Consider the following 20,583-nt stretch of genomic DNA (forward strand, 5'->3'; position numbering starts at 1 on the left):
TTTATACAGCAGGTTCTTATTAGTTATATATTTTATACATATTAGCGTATATATGTCAATCTCAATATCCCAGTTCATCCCACCACCACCCTTCCACCCCACTTTCCCCCCTTGGTGTCCATATGTTTGTCCTCTACATCTGTGTCTCTATTTCTGCCTTGCAAATTGGTTCATCTGTACCATTCTTCTAGATTCCAAATATATGCATTAATATATGATATTTGTTTTTCTCTTTCTGACCTACTTCATTCTGTATGAAACTTAAAAGCTTTTGCACAGCAAAGGAAACTATAAACAAGATGAAAAGAAAACCTGCAGAATGGAAGAAAATATTTGCAAATGAATCAATGGACAAAGGATTAATCTCCAAAATATATAAACAGCCCATGCAGCTCAATATTAAAAGAAACAAACAACCCAATCCAAAAATGGGCAGAAGACCTAAATAGACATTTCTCCAAAGAAGACATACAGATGGCCAGGAAGCACATGAAAAGCTGCTCAACATCACTAATTATTAGAGAAATGCAAATCAAAACTACAATGAGGTATCACCTGACACCAGTTAGAATGGGCATTATCAGAAAATCTACAAACAACAAATGCTGGAGAGGGTGTGGAGAAAAGGGAACACTCTAGCACTGCTGGTAGGAATGTAAATTGATACAGCCACTATGGAGAACAGTATGGAGGTTCCTTAAAAAACTAAAAATAACTAGAGACGCAGACCTCCTAGAGAACGGACTTGAGGTTATGGGGAGGGGGAAGGGTGAGCAGTGACGGGGCGAGAGAGAGTCATGGACATATACACACTAACAAACGTAGTAAGGTAGATAGCTAGTGGGAAGCAGCCGCATGGCACAGGGATATTGGCTCGGTGCTTTGTGACAGCCTGGAGGGGTGGGATAGGGAGGGTGGGGGGGGGGAGACGCAAGAGGGAAGAGATATGGGAACATATGTATAACTGATTCACTTTGTTGTAAAGCAGAAACTAACACACCATTGTAAAGCAATTATACCCCAATAAAGATGTTAAAAAAAAAAAAAAAACTAAAAATAGAATTACCATATGACCCAGAAATCCCACTACTGGGCATATACCCAGAGAAAACCATAATTCAAAAAGACACATGCACCCCAATGTTCACTGCAGCACTATTTACAATAGCCAGGTCATGGAAGCAACCTAAATGCCCATCAGCAGATGAATAGATACAGATGTGGTACATATATACAATGGAACATTACTCAGCCATAAAAAGGTCATTTGTAGAGATGTGGATGGACCTAGAGATTATCATACAGAGTGAAGTATAGCAGTTTCTTAAGTATCAGAAACAACTTCATAAAGAACATTTAAACAAATGTATCCCAAATTCTATAATACAACTTGTTCAAAAGTCTAGTTTTCTTAGAAGAAATCCTTTGTACAGAATTTGATCAATTTTATATTATGAGGAGTTACCCAACAGAGTAGCACTAGTGAATAACAACCATAGACTAAGCCACAGCAAACACTGTAGACATCAATTAGATGATGTTTCCCAAATACTGTAAAGATGGAAAATGCTGTAATCTTCATGATACTCTTACTTAAATGAATTTATCATTTACCCTTACACGTCAGGTATAAAGTTTTACGATCTGCTTACCTGTTTGTAAGTGCCACTTGGTATAATCGAAAATCTTGCATTCTTCCAACAAATTGCTCTAAACCTGAAAAATACATATATGTACATAATATGAGAAGTCTCAGTTTACCAAGCAACGGTTGACAAATGTTCAAGTGAAATTCTTTTAAAGCTATGAAACTTTTAAATTATATTAGTTTCAGGTATACAGCATTATAATTCACCACCTGCATACAGTACAAAGTGGTCACAACCACAAGTCTGATTACCATCCATCACCATATGAGTTGACACACTTCATCAGTTTCACCCACTCCTAACCACCTTCCCCTCTGGTAACCACTAAACTGTTCTCTGTATTGATGGGTTTGTTTGTTTTTATTTGTGCATTTGTTTTGTGCATTGGCTTTTTTAGATTCCACATATGAGTGAAATTATACAGTATTTGTCTTTCTCCTTCTGACTTATTTCACTTAGCATAATACCTTCAAGGCTCATCCTTGTTGCCACAAGGATGGATTTCATTTTTTATGGCTGAGTAGTATTCCATTTTATATATATATATATATATGTATGTATATACATATATATATATATATATAGGCATCTCTTGAATATGTAGACTCATAAAAAGAATGTCACACACACACCACACATCTTCTTTATCCATTCATCAATTGATGGAAACAGGTACACAGGTCGTTTCCATATCTTGGTTATTGTAAACAATGTTGCAGAGAACATACGGGCACACACATCTTTTCAAATTAGTGTTTTCATTATCTTCAAATAATACTTAGAAGTGGAATAGCTGGGTCATATGGTAGTTCTAGTCTTAATTTTTTGAGGAATCTCCATACTGATTTCCATAGTGGTTGCACCAATTTACAATCTCACCAACCCAGAAAAAGGTTCCCTTTTCTCCACCTCCTCTCCACAGTTGTTATTTCTTATCCTTTTGATAATAGCCATTCTAACATGTATGAGGTGATATCTCATTACAGTTTTGTTTTGCATTTCCCTAATAATTAGCGATGTTGAACATCGTTTCATGTGTGCCTGTTGGCCATCTATATGTCTTTGGGAAAATGTCTATTCATACCCACTACCTACTTTTTAATTGGGTTGTTCATTCTTTTGTTGTTGTATGAGTTCTTTATATACTTTGGATATTAACCCCTTATCAGATATATCATTGGCAAATATCTTCTCCCATTCAGTAGGCTGCCTTTTCGTTTTGATGATGGTTTCCTTCACTGTGCATAAGCTTTTTAATTTGATGTAGCCCCATTTGTTTATGTTTGCTTTTGTTTCCCTTGACTTTGGAGTCAGATCCACAAAAACATTGCTAAATCGGATGTCAGCGAGGTTACTGTTTATGCTTTTTCTAGGAATATTATGGTGTCTTTAATCCATTTTGAGTTAATTTTGTGTATGGCATAAGACAGTCATCTAGTTTCATCATTTTACATGTCCAGTTCTCCCAACTGGAAAGAGACTATCCTTTCTCTTGTATGTTCTTTCTCCTTTGTTGGAGATTAATTGTCCACATACATGTGGGTTTATTCTTGTGCTCTCAGTTCTGTCCCATTGATCTATGTATTTGTTTTTGTGCCAACACCATACAGTTTTGATTAATACAGCTTTGTAGTAGGGTTTGAAATCAGGGAGAATGGTACTTCCAGCTTTGTTCTTCTTTCTCAATATTATTTTGGCAATTCAGGATCTCTGTGGTTTCCTACAACTTTTAGAATTATTTGGCCTAGTTCTATGAAATATGCCCTTGGAGTTTTGAAAGGAATTGCATTGAACTTATAGGTTGTTTAGGATAATATGGACATTTTAGGATTATCAGTTCTTCCAATCTATGAATAAGAAATATCTTTCCATTTATTTGTGTCTTCAATTTCATTCAGCAGTGTCCTATAGTTTTCAGTGTTTAGGTCTTTCACCTCCTTGGCTAAATTTATTCCTGTTAAAAAATTGTTTGTTTATTTATTTATGGCTGCATTGGGTCTTCATTTCTGTGCATGGGCTTTCTCTAATTGTGGTGAGCAGGGGCTAATCTTCATTGTGGTGCATAGGCTTTTCATTGCAGTGGCTTCTCTTGTTGCAGAGCATGGGCTCCAGGTGTGCGGGCTTCAGTAGCTGTGGTACACGGGCTCAGTAGTTGTGGCGCACGGGCCCAGTTGCTCCACACCATGTGGGATCTTCCTGGACCAGGGATTGAACCCATGTCCCCTGCATTGGTAGGTGGATTCTTATCCACTGCACCATCAAGGAAGTCCCTATTCCTTTTTTCAATGCAACTGTAAATATGATTGTTTTCTTAATTTCTCTTTCTCATGGTTCATTATTTGTGCATAGAAATGCAATAGATTTTTGTATATTGATTTTATATCTTGCAACTTACCTTACTTATTAGTTCTAACAGGTTTTGGGGGGAGTCTTTAGGGTTTTCTATATCATGTCATTTGCAAATAGGAACAGTTTTCCTTCTTTCTTTCTGATTTGGATTCCTTTTGTTTCTTATTTCTTGCTAATTGCTGTGGATAGGAATTCCAATACAATGTTGAATAGAAGTGGTGAGAGGGCATCCTTGTCTTATTCCTGATCTTACAGGAAAAGCCTTCATATTTTTCACCATTGTTAGCTGTGGGTTTGTCATACATGGCCTTTATTATGCTGAGATATACTCCCTGTATACCCACTTTGCTGAGAGTTTTTGTCATAAATTAATGTTGAATTTTGTCAAATGCTTTTTCTATATCTGTTGAGATGATCATATGACTTTTATCCTTCATTTTGCTGATGTGATTTATCACCTCAATTGATATGTGGATATTGAACCATCCTTACATCCTTGGAATAAATCCCACTTGATCATGGTGTATGATCCTTTTAATGTCCTGTTGGATTCAGTTTGCTAATATTTTGTCCAGGATTTTTGCCTCCATGTTCATCAAAGAAGAGTTTGAGAAGACTAGGTATTAAATCTTCTTTGAATGCTTTGTAGAATTCACCAGTGAAGTCATCTGGTCCTAGGCTTTTTTGTTGACTTTTTTTTTTTTACTGTTTCAATCTCCTTACTAGTAATTGGTCTATAGTTTAGAAAACTTTTATGTTTATATCACAGTCCTTTCAAATTCTTACAGACCAATATACATTTTGCTAATTACAAGTGAATAATAATCATAGTTATCTCTATATACATTATAGGACTTGTCAGTTAATATTTTGGCCAGCCTATTTACTGACCCAACTTATGATCTCTATCCAGAATATCTTCCCCAAATCAAATTTCTCTGTAGTTTATAAACCTATAAATCTATCATCTCATCAGCCCTAAATGTGATTGTCATCTGTTTCGCATCCTGATTTTCAGAGCATTCACATTACCAAGAACAAGACTCCCCACTTTTCCATTCCACCTGTTCTACCCCCAAGCTCCAGGGCATCAGCTTGGGTCTTCTCCAAACTAAGATAAATGCCTCATCTAGAAAATCTCCAGTAAGTGAGGATAAATTGAAAATCTCCTATTCATGAGTTCTGAGTTATTCACATGTATCAGTGGCATCCTAGCTTAGTCTCAAAATTCCATCACCTCATGAGAATTTTTCTAAGACAAGTCAGGTTCAGAGCCCAATCTGCTTTGAATTAGGTGACTTTTCAAGATGTGGGTATATATCAACTTTAAACCACACATTATTTTATTAACTCACCAAATATTTATTTAGGAGGTACTAACAGATAAGCCCAGGGAGAGCAGGAACAGAAAAATGTAAGAAAGCTAAGGTATTTTTTATTTTTAATAATGAGAAAAACAATGAAAATGGTAAAATTCTAGCTAGAGTTTAAATCATGGGGACACAACAATGGTATGTTCTAAAGTATAATGCTAATCCAGTAACTGTGTTTTTTAAATTAAACTTGGAGCAATGGCCAATCACCAAATGACTATTTCCTTAAATGTGTTTTTTTTAACAATTCTATTTTTTAATTTTATCTCAATAATAGAGTTTTAAGGAATGTCTGACCTATCTTTGCTGCAGTTTTTTGGTGGTGCTTCGGAGGAACCTGGGGCAGAGTGAGGTTATGGCAGATGAATAAAAGATGTAGAGTAGAATTAGCACACCAAATAGTCTGAGATGCTGATCTCAGAAGCAGCAGGAGATGTGAGCAAAGAAAGATGGGACTCAGGGGCATAAAAAGAGTAAGTGTCTATGTGTGAGTTTGTGTGAGTGTGTATTTTATCTTTCTTCTTATAATTATATTAAAGGCTGTAGTTAAGAAATAACAATATTTCATATATGAATATTTCTTCATGAATCTAAAGGTTTCCAATTGATACCTTCTAAGAAAAAGTATATCTGTAGGCCCCCACTCCACTTCTCTGCCTCAGTTTTCCGCACACCCCACAATCCAAAGCCCAAAGAAAACAATGCTCGATGCAGTCTAATGCCCTGACATTCCTGTTAGGAAAGTTCCTCTACCCTTTGTCTAGAAATAGGCAATTGAGGCAAGTGCAAACTAATTATTACTTAAAGCAGTGTTATGAAGAAATAACAATAAACAAACAAAAAAACCCCACTCTATTAAAATGTCATAGAAATCTTTAGATTTCCAACACAAATTGCTTTAAAATTTATAATTAGTGAACAGAGAAAGAAAACATTATGCACAGTTCATTTGACAAACTGGCCATCCAAGAAATTTGGTAAATTGCCCTGGATCAAAGAGCTGAAGCTAAGCAAGGTAGGAAATGATATAATGAAGGATACACCTTTCTTGGACATAGAGGAAAGACAGGAAGAACAGGTGTGAATACATTTAAGTCATTGTGGTTTTGTTTGAAGAGTAGGGAAGACAAGCAGGAAAATCACTCCTCATGGTATGAATTTTCTTTCTGAGGAAGAGGTAATGTCTGCCTGGAATGAAGGAAGCTGGATCTGTCCCCTATTTATTTCTTCACCTTCACTTACCCCACTCACACCCAACCCTTCTCCTCCAGCATCCTTCATATGCCATATGGTGCAGGTCTACAGACTACCTGTAGTACTCCACAAGGACCAAGGTCTCTCAGCCCTGAGGTTTTGCACATGATTTTGCCTCTACTTCCAACGTTCCTGCTCTATCCCAGCCCTTAATCAGCTTTGAAATATTTCCTTTGGGAAACTTTCTGTGGCCCAGCAGGATCCTATATGTTCCTGTGGCACTCTGCACTTCTGATTCTGTTCTACAAATGCCTATTGACTTCTCTACCATGCTTATGAAATGTAAAAGTCTTCCCTAGAAAGACACAGAAAGTAATAATTGGTCTTATCTGCTGTTCTATCCCTAGCTCATAGCCAAGTTTCCTGGCAAAGGGTAAAACTGTTCAAAAATTATTTACTAATGAAGGAGGGAAGCAAGGAGGAATAGCGGTATTTATACCTGTAATAAAGATGTATAATGAAGGCTATACAAAATGAGTGAGAAGGTTGACCAGGGAAAAATACACGGATCCTCAAGAAGTATCTTGAGGGCCATCTGAAATCAGAGACTGTAACTTTGCCATGGCACGAGTCTGAAAGCTAAGTGATTTCCCCAAACATGCTGACAACTCAACAGAAATATCAAATGATGAGAGGTAGCCAGGGTTGAGGGTTTTCAGGTCCAGTATATCAAACAAGGAGAACAGGAAGGTAAGATTCCAGTAATATAGAAGAAATAATGCACCACAGTACTTGGAAGAGAACAGGAAAGTGAAACAGGGTGAGAGGTAATAGCCCAGAAAAAAGAGAGGAGTCAAGGTAGTGGGCCTCGGATTAAGTAAAAGAAGAGTGCAGTAGAAGCAAGCAGGCTATTTGAAACAATCATAGTATTCACTTCAGTGCTGCCTGGGAACACAATAGAGATAAACACTGGTGCTGCTTTCGGCAGCACTGACTAATGAAGCAACAGGAAGTTTCCCATCATACTCGAAGCATGCTATGCCATCAAGAAACACCCCCCAGATAAAAAAAAAATATGGTTATGGGTTGAATTGTGCCCTTCCCAAATTACATGCTGAAGTCTTATCCCCCAGTACCTACGAACATGACCTTCTTTGGAAACAGGGTCTTTGCAGATATCATCAAGGTGATGTCATTAGGGTGGGCCCTAATCTGACTAATGTTCTTATAAGAGGAGGAAAATACTAATAAAAACACATTCACACAGGGAGAAGGCCATGTGACAACAAAGGCAGGGATTAGAGTGACAGAGCTAAAGAACATGGAATACCAAGGATTGGCAGCCACCACCAGAAGTTAATTAAAGACAAAGAAGGATGCACCCCTCGAGGTTTCAGAGAGAACATGGCCCTGTTAACACCTTGATTTTGACTTACAGCCTCTAGAACTGTAAGACAATAAATTTCTATTGTTATAAGCCACCCAGTTTGTGGTATTTTGTTATGGAGGCCCAGGAAACCAGTTTAGTCATCATTTCCTATGGTTGTTAACATAATGAGTTATCAAAGACAAAAAAATAGTGGCAACATGTATTCCACATTACCTAATTTATGTTCGCAGTATAAAAAAAAGTCTAAAATGTTATATATACTACCTCTAGGGAATATTTTAATTCAAAGTACCCAGAAAATACAGATCACAATGAATAAGGGATAATGACTTCTGGTTTTGAAAGCCCTAATATAACTGAAGGCAAAACTGTTGAACACTGTGATTTTGTCAAAGCCTGAATCACGTTGTTGTTTTTTTAATTAATTTTATTGGCGTATCGTTGCTTTACAATGTTGTGTTAGTTTCTGTTGTTCAGCAAAATGAATCATCCATATGTATACATATATCCCCTCTTTTTTGGATTTCCTTCCCATTTAGGTAACCACAGAGCACTGAGTAGAGTTCCCTGTGCTATACAGTAGGTTCTCATGAGTTATCTAATTTATACTCAGTATCAATAGTGTATATATGTCAATCCCAATCTCCCAATTCCTCCCACTCCCTCCTTACACCCTTGGTATCCATACATTTGTTCTCTACGTCTGTGTCTCTTATTTCTGCTTTGCAAATATGATCATCTATACAATTTTTCTAGATTCCACATATATGTGTTAACATACAGTATTTATTTTTCTCTTTCTGACTTACTTCACTCTGTATGAAAGTCTCTAGGTCCTTCCATGTCTTGACAAATGACCCAATTTCATTCCTTTTTATGGCTGAGTAATATTCCATTGGATACATGTACCACTTTTTTTTTTTTTAACATTTTTATTGGAGTATAATTGTTTTACAGTGGTATGTCAGTTTCTCCTTTATAACAAAAAGTGAATCAGGTATACATATATATATAATTCCCATGTCTCCTACCTCTTGCATCTCCCTCCCACCTTCCCTATCCCACCGCTCTAGGTGGTCACAAAGCACCGGGCTGATCTCCCTGTGCTATGCGGCTGCTTCCCACTAGCTATCTATTTTACATTTGGTAGTGTATATATGTCCATGCCACTCTCTCACTTCGTCCCAGCTTACCCTCCGGCCTCCCCATGTCCTCAAGTCCATTCTCTACATCTGCGTCTTTACTCCTGTGCTGCCCCTAGATTCTTCAGAACCATTTTTTGTTTTTTTTTTTTAGATTCCATATATATGTGTTAGCATATGGTATTTGTTTTTCTCTTTCTGACTTACTTCACTCTGTATGACAGACTCTAGGTCCATCCACCTCACTACAAATAACTCAATTTCGTTGCTTTATATGGCTGAATAATATTCCACTGTATATATGTGCCAATGTGCCACATCTTCTTTATCCATTCATTGGCTGATGGACACTTAGGTTGCTTCCATGTCCTGGCTATTGTAGATAGTGCCGCAATGAACATTGTGGTATATGACTCTTCTTGAATTATGGTGTTCTCAGGGTATATGCCCAGTAGTGGAATTGCTGGGTCGTATGGTAGTTTTTTAAGAAACCTCCATACTGTTCTCCTTAGTGGCTGTATCAATTTACATTCCCACCACCAGTGCAAGAGAGTGTCCTTTTCTCCACACCCTCTCCAACATTTATTGTTCGTAGATTTTTTGATGATGGCCATTCTGACTGGTCTGAGGTGATACCTCGTTGTAGTTTTGATTTGCATTTCTCTAATGGTTAGCAATGTTGAGCATTCTTCCATGTGTTTGTTGGCTATCTGTATCTTGTTTGGAGAAATGTCTATTTAGGTCTTCTGCCCATTTTTGGATTGGGTTGTTTGTTTTTTTGATATTGAGCTGCATGAGCCGCTTGTAAATTTTAGAGATTAATCCTTTGTCAGTTGCTTCATTTGCACATATTTTCTTCCATTCTGAGGGTTGTCTTTTCTTCTTGTTTATGTTTTCCTTTGCTGTGCAAAAGCTTTTAAGTTTCATTAGGTTTCATTTATTTATTTTTGTTTTTATCTCCGATTCTCTAGGAGGTGGGTCAAAAAGGATCTTGCTGTGATTTATGTCATAGAGTGTTCTGCCTATGCTTTCCTCTAAGAGTTTGATAGTGTCTGGCCTTACATTTAGGTTTTTAATCCATTTTGAGTTTATTTTTGTGTATGGTGTTAGGAAGTGTTCTAATTTCATTCTTTTACATGTAGCTGTCCAGTTTTCCCAACACCACTTATTGAAGAGGTCTTTTTTCCATTGTATATTCTTGCCTCCTTTATCAAAAATAAGGTGACCATATGTGCGTGGGTTTATCTCTGGGCTTCCTATCCTGTTCCATTGATCTATATTTCTGTTTTTGTGCCAGTACCATACTGTCTTGATTACTCTAGCTTTGTAGTATAGTCTGAAGTCAGGGAGCCTGATTCTTCCAACTCTGTTTTTCTTTCTCCAGATTGCTTTGGCTATTCAGAGTCTTTTGTGTTTCCATACAAACTGTGAAATTTTTTGTTCTAGTTCTGTGGAAAATGCCATTGGTAGTTTGATAGGGATTGCATTGAATCTTTAGATTGCTTTGGGTAGTTTAGTCATTTTCCCAATGTTGATTCTTCCAATCCAAGAACATGGTATATCTCTCCATCTGTCTGTATCATCTTTAATTTCTTTCATCGGTGTCTTATAGTTTTCTGCACACAGGTCTTTTGTCTCCTTAGGGAAGTTTATTCCTAGGTATTTGAGTCTTTTTGTTGCAATGGTAAATGGGAGTGTTTCCTTAATTTCTCTTTCTGATTTTTCATCATTAGTGTATAGGAATGCAAGAGATTTCTGTGCATTAATTTTGTATCCTGCTACTTTACCAAATTCATTGATTAGCTCTAGTAGTTTTCTGGTAGAGTCTTTAGAATTCTCTATGTATAGTATCATGTCACCTGCCAACAGTGACAGCTTTACTTCTTCTTTTCCAATTTGGATTCCTTTTATTTCTTTTTCTTCTCTGATTGCTGTGGCTAAAACTTCCAAAATTATGTTGAATAATAGTGGTTAGAGTGGGCAGGCTTGCCTTGTTCCTGATCTTAGTGGAAATGCTTTCAGTTGTTCACCATTGAGAATGATGTTGGCTGTGGGTTTGTCATATATGACCTTTTTTATGTTGAGGTAAGTTCCCTCTATGTCTACTTTCTGGAGGGTTTTTATCATAAATGGTTGTTGAATTTTGTCAAAAGCTTTTTCTGCATCTATTGAGATGATCATATGGTTTTTCTCCTTCAATTTGTTAATATGATGTATCACATTGATTGATTTGCATATATTGAAGAATCCTTGCTATCCTGGGATAAACACCACTTGATCATGGTGTATGATCGTTTTAATGTGTTGTTGGATTCTGTTTGCTAGTATTTTGTTGAGGATTTTTGCATCTATGTTCAGCAGTGATATTGGTCTGTAGTTTTCTTTCTTTGTGACATCTTTGCCTGGTTTTGGTATCAGGGTGATCGTGGTCTCATAGAATGAGTTTGGGAGTGTTCCTCCCTCTGCAATTTTTTGGAAGAGTTTGACAAGGATAGGTCTTAGCTCTTCTCTAAATGTTTGATAGAATTCACCTGTGAAGCCACCAGGTCCTGGCCTTTTGTTTGTTGGATGATTTTTAATCACAGTCTCAATTTCAGTGCTTGTGATTGATTTCTTTATATTTTCTATTTCTTCCTGGTTCAGTCTCAGAAGGTTGTGCTTTTCTAAGAATTTGTCCATTTCTTCTAGCTTGTCCATTTTATTGGCATATAGTTGCTTGTAGTAATCTCTCACGATCCTTTGTATTTCGGCAGTGTCATATGTTACTTCTCCTTTTTCATTTCTAATTCTATTGATTTGAGTCTTCTCCCTTTTTTTCTTGATGAGTCTGGCTAATGGTTTATGAATTTTATCTTCTCAAAGAACCAGCTTTTAGTTTTACTGATCTTTGCTATCGTTTCCTTCATTTCTTTTTCATTTATTTCTGATCTGATCTTTATGATTTCTTTCCTTCTGCAAACTTTGGGTTTTATTTTCTTCTTCTTTCACTAATTGCTTTAGGTGTAAAGTTAGGTGGTTTATTTGAGATGGTTTTTGTTTCCTGAGGTAGGCTTGTATTGCTATAAACTTCCTTTTTAGAACAGCTTTTGCTGCATTCTGTAGGTTTTGGGTCATCATGTTTTCATTGTCATTTGTTTCTAGGCATTTTTTGACTTCCTCTTTGATTTCTTCAGTGATCTCTTGGTTATTAAGTAATGTATTGTTTAGCCTCCATTATTTGTATTTTTTACAGATTTTTTCCTGTAATTGATATCTAGTCTCATAGCATACCACATCTTCTTTATCCATTCTTCTGTTGATGGACATTTAGGTTGCTTCCATGTCCTAGCTATTGTAAATAGTGTTGCAATGAACACTGGGGTGCATGTGTCTTTTTGAATTGTGGTGTTCTCTGGGTATATGCCCAGTAATCGGATTTCTGGGTCATTTGGTAATTCTACTTTTAGTTTTCTAAGGAACCTCCATACTGTTCTCCAAAGTGGCTGTGTCAATTTACATTCCCATCAACTGTGCATGAAGGTTCCCTTTTCTCCACACCCTCTCCAGCATTTATTGTTTGAAGATTTTTTGATGATGGCCATTCTGACTGGTGTGAGTTTATACCGCATAGTAGTTTTGATTTTCCAATCTATGACAAAGGAGGCAAGAATATACAATGGAAAAAAGACAGCCTCTTCAGTAAGTGGTGCTGGGAAAACTGGACAGCTACATGTAAAAGAATGAAATTAGAACCCTCCCTAATGCCATACACAAAAATAAACCCAAAATGGATTAAAGACCTAAATGTAAGTCCAGACACCACAAAACTCTTAGAGGAAAACATAGGCACAACACTCTTTGACATAAATCACCTCAAAATCTTTTTTGACCTACCTCCTAGAGTAATGAGAATAAAAACAAAAATAAACAAATGGGACCTAATTAAACTTAAAAGCTTTTGTACAGGAAAGGTAACCATAAACAGATGAAAAGAGAACCCTCAGAATGGGAGAAAATATTTACAAATGAAGCAACTGACAAAGAATTAATCTCCAAAATATACAAACAGTTCATGCAGCTCAATATCAAAAAAACAAACAACCCAATCAAAAAATGGGCAGAAGATCTAAATAGACATTTCTCTAAAGAAGACATACACATGGCCAACAAACACATGAAAAGATGCTCAACATCACTAATTATTAGAGAAATGCAAATCAAAACAGAATCATGGCTTTAAATTATCAGGTTGGATTAATTCTTTTATGCATTCATTGACTCAACAAATGTTTACTGGGAACCGTTTTACATGCCAGGAACTTTCATGGGTTTCAGGAATACATCAGTTAACAAAACAGGCACAAAAGAAACTCAAACAAACTAACAAACAAACAAAAGAAACTTGCTTTTATGGAGCTTGCATTCAGGCAACTAGATTAATATAACAAGTAATTTATGTAGTATATTAAAACAAGATAAATGCTATGAAAAATGGGAAAAAATAAGAGCAGCTTGGAGAGCATGGCTGGACTTTAATTTGGATAGTATGTTAAAGAGAGGTCTCATTGAGAACACGGTATGACAGTGGAAAGGGAACAATCATATATATAAATCGGGGCAAAATATGCCAGACAGCAGTCATTGAGTGCACAGACCTAAGGCAGTATGCTTGGCATATGAGAAGAACTGCAAGAAGCCAGCATCCTGGAGCAGAATAAGGGAAGTGAGGCTATTGGAAGATTAGGTCAGACAAGTAACTGGCTGCCAGGTGTAGGGTGGTGTGTGTGGGGGGGGGGAATTGGGTTCAAACTGTGAAAAGCCCTGTAGCCTATTGTAAGGACTTCAGTTTTTATTGTATATGAAAGAGGAAGTCACTGGAGAGCTCAGAGTAGAGAGTGACATGAACTCTAGTTTATTCCGAAGTGTTAAAAGTAGAATATAGGGGGCTTCTCCGGTGGCACAGTGGTTAAGAATCTGCCTGCCAATGCAGGGAACACAGGTTTGAGCCCTGGTCCAGGAAGATCCCACGTGCCACAGAGCAAATAAGCCTGTGTGCCACAACTACTGAGTCTGCTCTCTAGAGCCCATGAGCCACAACTACTGAGCCCGTGTGCCACAACTACTGAAGCCCATGTACCTAGAGCCTGTGCTCTGTAATGAGAAGCCACTGCAATGAGAAGCCCATGCACCGCAACGAAGTGTAGCCCCCACTCGCAGCAAATAGAGAAAAGCCCTCGTGCAGCAATGAAGACCCAATGCAGCCACAAAAAAAAAATCAGTAGCCCTGAAAAAGTTATATATATATATATATATATATATATATATATATAAAGTAGAATATAGGATGACAAGAGTAGAAGCAGTGAGACCAGTAAAGCTATTACAGTCATCCAAGAGAAAGACAATAGTAGTCAGAAGAGGGTATAGAAGTGGAGGTGTACATCTCAATACTGATAAATTTGAATTCTCTTCCTATATTTTAGTAATAGTTAAAGGGAAGCTTTGCTGCAGAGGGATTATGAAATCTATTTTATCACCTATAAAATAAAAGGCCTAGGCTTTATGACCTTTAAAAACCATTTTAGTTTTAAATTTTGGAATCTGAACATAAAACAATCACATCTTCTACCACAGAATTCATATTTGAAGGGAATTTTTAAAGTTAAAAACGTTCGCTAAAGACCTAGAGTTAATGTGAATCATCCACTCCAAACAGGAGAATTATGACTTGACTTTGGGGGAGAATATCATAAAATATTTCAAGGACATAGTCTTAAGAGTGAATTTTACTCATTTTTTTGCTAGTTGCCAACTTTTTGGCAACAGATATTCAGTGGAATAAACATTTCATAAAGAGACTCTTCTTTGAAAAATATTCATATGGTAAAGACAGGTCTAAATTATATAAATTGATCAAGTAAATAGATATGACTCACACCAGAAAGCCCTCATAGTTGTTTATTTAGAAAATATGTAATCACTGGTAAGAAGCAGTACAGCCACATTATGATTGGTGGCACAGCAAAATTAGTTAAATAGGAAAACTCTGAGTAAATAATCTAATATAGAAATCAAGATAAAAACAGTTTTGCTATAAGGCTAATTTTTGAAAAGTCACAACAATTGGAAAGGAAGAAATAAATTTGCCTCTATTCATGGGTAATATAATTGTCTCCTAGGAAATCCCAGTGAATTTACACAAAAGCTACTAGAAGTAATAAAGAAATTTAGCAATTTTATGAGATACAACTTGAATGTATAAAAATCAATTCAATTCTATACACTAGTGATGAAACACTGGAAATGAAACTTTTTAAAGTAACATTTATATTAGCCCCAAAACATGAAATACTAGTTATAAATCTAATAAAGCATGGCAATGTCTATTGAGAAAAGTGCAAGATAATGATGAAATAAATTACAGGATGTCATCAGGAATGGCAGAGTAAGAACAACTGAAAATTCTGCCATAAAAGCAATGATAACACTAGCAAAGAATGTCAAATCCAATTTTCTAAAATGATGGAAATTGACCAAAGATTTGCAACAATCCAGGGAGTGTTTTTCCCCCCCATGGGTGAATAATAGTAAGAATATTATGTTTTGTGGCATTTTAACTTTCTCTATTCCCATCCTCCTCTATCTCTCAGCAGTTAATCTTGAAATTGGATATTCTACAACCACAGTGAAAAACAGCAGCCTAGCATCCACTGGAGGAATTGAGAATGGGATTGGAGCTCTTTCAAAGCCCCAACCTCAGAAAACTGTCATTATTTAATCTGTCTAGCAGTACTCTAAAATTTCCACAAGTATGGCTTATATTGACTCAGAGTTTGCCCAGTGGAAATAGTCATTTCTTTAGGATGTCTGTTGACAATAACCAGTGGCAACTGCTTAACACTACAGTTGCCTAAGGCAGCAATAACAGCTGGGGAAAACAACAAACAAACAAAAAAAGGTAAAAGGAAAGCTGAGAAATGACATGTCCATAAGGGGCTTTGCAAAGCTCCAACATATTCCCAGAAATCTAGAAGGCCATGATCATGCAAAGTGGTGTCTGTACACACAGGGACATGTGCATTCCCAAGAGACATCTGAGAAGAACCTAAACTCTCACCTCCTTTTGACCTTGTGGTTCTGCTTAAGCAGCAAATGGTGACCAAAGAAGAGTGCTCATCTGTCTGACTGAATGTTAAAGGTATGCTGCAACACACTAACAGAGCCCTCAAAAAAGGCTAAAAAAAGTTATTGGCTCTAGGAATTTATGAAATTCTCTGTTCCATTATTAGCTCAGCACTAAGTTAACTGGACAGAGATTTTAATGACCACATATGACAAAAATACATATTTTATGTAACTTGCTTAGGAAAGTCACTAAGCAAACGAACAGCAGCAAAAAAAAATCCTGAGGAGAAAAAGACTCTGATTTCTATATTTGCTACACTATATTATTTAAAATGTCCAGTTTTCAACAAAAAAATTATGACACATGCAAAGAAACAAGAAAGCATGGCTGATACACAGTTGGGGGGAAGTGGCCATAGAAACTGGGCCAATTAAAATCCCATACATTAAACTTACTAGAGAAATACTTCAAATCAACTATTTAAATATGTTCAAAAAACTAAGGGAAACCATAACTAGAGAACTAAAGGAAAGTATGAGAATGATGCCTCAGCAAATAGAGAAGATGAGTAAAGAGACAGAAGTTATAAAACGAAGAATTCACTAAAGGAGCTCAACAACAGGTACAAATGGGTAGAAAAAAGAATCTTAAAAGTCAACTGAGATTATCTAGTCTGAAGAACAGAAAGAAAAAAATACAAAGAACTAAACAGAACCTCATGGACCTGTGGGATCCCCATCAAGTGTACAAACATAAGCCTAATAGTGATCCCAGAGAAGAGGTAAAGAAAGGAGCAGGAAGAATATTTAAAAGAAATAATCACTAAACCTCCTCCAATTTGATGAAAACCATAATCTACACATCCAAGAAACTCAATGAACTTCAAGAAGGATAAATTCAGAGATCTGTACCTAGGTATATCATAATCAAACTGCTTAAATAAAAAGAGAAAATTATGAAAGCAGTGAGAGAGAAATGATCCATCTCATACAATGAATCTCCAGTAAGATTAACAACAGATTTCTCATGAGAAACCATGGCGGATAGAAGGTAGTGAGATGACATATTTAAAGCACCGAAAGAAAAAAAGACTGTCAACAAAAATTCTCTTTCCTGTAAAACTATTCTTTAAAAATGCTGGACAAATTAAGACATTCCAAGGTAAACAAAAACTGAGAGAATTTATGACTTATAGACCTAATTTACAAGAAGTACTAAAGGAAGTCTTTAGGCTGAAAGAACAGTAGACAATAGTTCTAATGCACGTAGAGAAATAAAGAGCACTTTTAAAAGTAACTATACAGTGGCTTCCCTGGTGGCGCAGTGGTTGAGAGTCCGCCTGCCAATGCAGGGGACACGAGTTCGAGCCCTGGTCCGGGGAGATCCGCGGAGCGGCTGGGCCCGTGAGCCATGGCTGCTGAGCCTACGCGTCTGGAGCCTGTGCCCCGCAATGGGAGAGGCCACAACAGTGAGAGGCCTGTGTACCGCAAAAATAAATAAACTACATAATATAAAAGATTATATAAATATTTCATTTATAATTCTTTTTTTCCTGATTAAAAAGAGAATTGAATAAAGCAATAATTATAAACCTGTGTTGATGGGCATCTAATAACACAATTTGAATGACAATAACAAGGGGGAGGAAAACAAACAAAATATAGGCACAGAGTTTTTGTATACTATTGAAATTAAGTTGGTATTAATTCTAACTAGGTTATTATAAGTTAAGATGTAATTGTGATAACCTGAGAACCTACTAATAAAATAAAAAAATATAGTAAAAGAAATGGCAAGGGGATTAAAATGGTGAACTCAAAAACATTTATTTAACACAAAAGAAAAGAGTAATGGAGAAATAGAGGAACAAAAAGACATAAGAAAAGACATAGAAAACAAACAGCAAAGTGACATTACAAAGGTAACTATCTTATCAGTAATTGCATGAAATGTAAATGGTTTAAATACCCCAATAAAAAAATGAGATATTGGAAGAATGGAAAAACAAACCACAAATATGATTCAACTATATATTTTCTGCAAGAGACAAGCTCAAATAAACAGTTTGAAAGCTAAAAAAATAGCAAAAAAAATACATATAAATCACATAAACTATAACCAAACACATTTCCCATAACCAATAGGTCAAAGAGGAAATTACAAGAAAACCAGGAAATCCTTGAGACAAATAAAAATGAATATAAAACATATCACACTTCATGAGTTTCAGGTAAAACACTGCTTAAAGGGAAATGTATAGCTATAATCATCTATATTAAAGAAGAAAGTTATCAAATCAATAGCCTAATCTTCTACCTTAAGAAACTAGAAAGAAGAAAGGAAACACTATCTAAAGCAATCCAAAGGAAGGAAGTTATAAAGATTAGACACAAATGAAATAAAGGGAAAACAAGCAAAATCAAAAACTGGTTTTTTGAAAAGGTCAACATATTTGACAAATCTTCAGCTAGACGGACAAAGAAAAAAGAAGAGAAGACTCAAATTATTAATATCAGGAATGAAAGAGGGGACATTACAACTGACCTTACAGACATAAAAAGATTATAGGAGAATCCCATGAACAATTTATGCTAAAATAGATAATCCAGATCACACAGACCAATTTCTAGAAAGATACAAATTACTGAAACTGACTCAACAAGAAATAGACATCATCACCAAAAAACTACCAGAGCTCATCAATGAATTCAGTAAAGATGCAGGTTACAAAATATACAGAAATCTGTTGCATTTCTATACACTAACAATGTTAAAATGACCATACTACCCAAACAATGTACAGATTCAATGCAATCCCTGTCAAAATACCAGTGGCATTTTTCACAGAAATAGAACAAATAATTCTAAAATTTGTATGGAAACACAAAAGACCCTGAATAGCTAAAACATTCTTGAGAAAGACCCAGAGGTGTCATGCTACCTGATTTCAAACTATACTGCAAAGCTACAGTAACCAAAACAGCATAATACTGGCACAAAAACAGACACATAGATCAATGGAACAGCATAGAAAGCCCAGCGAATATGGACTTATATGGGCAATTACTCTATGAAAAAGGAGGAGGCAATAATATACAATGGGAAAAAGACAGTCTCTTTGACAAATGGTGTTGGGAAAACTGGACAGCTAGATGCAGAAGACTCAAAGTGGACTACTGTCACATTACGCACAAAAATAAATTCAAAATGGATTAAAGATTTAAATGTAAGACCTAAGACCATAAAACTTCTAGAAGAAAACATAGGTATTTGCTCTTTGACATTGGTCTTCATAATATGTTTTTGGATATGTCTCCTTGGGTAGGGGAAACAAAAGCAAAAATAAACAGGACTATATCAAACTAAAACGTTTTTCACAGAGCAGGAAACTATCAGTAAAACGAAAAGGCCACCTAGTGAATGGGAGAAGGTATTTGCAAATTATATATCTGATAAGTGGTTAATATCAAAAATATATAAAGAACTCATACAATTCAACAACAAAAGAACAAACAACCTGACTGAAAAATGGGCAGAGAATCAAAATAAACATTTTTCCAAGGAAGATAACATACACAGATGGCCAACAGGCAGATGAAAAGATGCTCAACATCACTAATCATCAGGGAAATGCAAATCAAAACCACAATGAGATATTACCTCACATCTGTCATAAAAACTATTATCAAAAAGGCAACAAATAACAAGTGTTTGCAAGGATGTGGAGAAAAGGAGAACTCATGTGCACTGTTGGTGGGAATGTAAATTGGTGCAGCCACTATGAAAAACAGTATGGAGATTTCTCAAAAGATTAAAAATAGAACTACCATATGATCTAGCAATACCACTCCTCAGTATTTATCCAAAGAAGCATAAACACCAATTAGAAAAGATGTATGCACGTCTATATTCATTGTAGCATTATTTACAATAGCCAAGATATGGAAGCAACCAAAGTGTGCATCAATAGACGAATGGATAAAGAATATGTTGTGTACACACACACACACACACACACACACACACACACACACAAATAAAATCCTGTCATTTGCAATGACATGGATGGACTTAGAGGGTATTATGCTTAGTGAAATAAGTCAGACAGAGAAAGGCTAATAATGTATGATTTCACTTAAATGTGAAATCTAAAGAAACAAACAAGTGAACAAACATAATAAAACATAAACAGAGTTATAGATACAGATAACAAATAGGGGTTTGCCAGTGGTGGGAGGGGGAAGGAGAAGGAAAGAAGTAAGTGTGGAAGATTAAGAGGTACAAAATTCCAGTTGCAAAATAAATGAGTCACAGGTATGAAATGTACAGTGTGGGGAATATAGTTAATAACTATGTAATATCTTTGCATGGTGACATATGG

General features: G+C 36.1%; 1 protein-coding gene across 1 annotated transcript in view; it reads right to left on the bottom strand.

Moving 5' to 3' along the window:
• Positions 1-20,583, bottom strand: part of USH2A (usherin) — a 784,083-nt gene that overhangs the window by 693,330 nt on the left and 70,170 nt on the right. Inside the window, exon 4 of the mRNA XM_019920609.2 lies at positions 1,653-1,716. Within this exon, the coding sequence (XP_019776168.2) occupies positions 1,653-1,716 (64 nt within the window). The remainder of the gene's footprint in view (positions 1-1,652; positions 1,717-20,583) is intronic.

The sequence above is a fragment of the Tursiops truncatus genome, chromosome 1, assembly GCF_011762595.2.
Source record: "Tursiops truncatus isolate mTurTru1 chromosome 1, mTurTru1.mat.Y, whole genome shotgun sequence".
Taxonomy (NCBI): Eukaryota; Metazoa; Chordata; class Mammalia; order Artiodactyla; family Delphinidae; genus Tursiops; species Tursiops truncatus.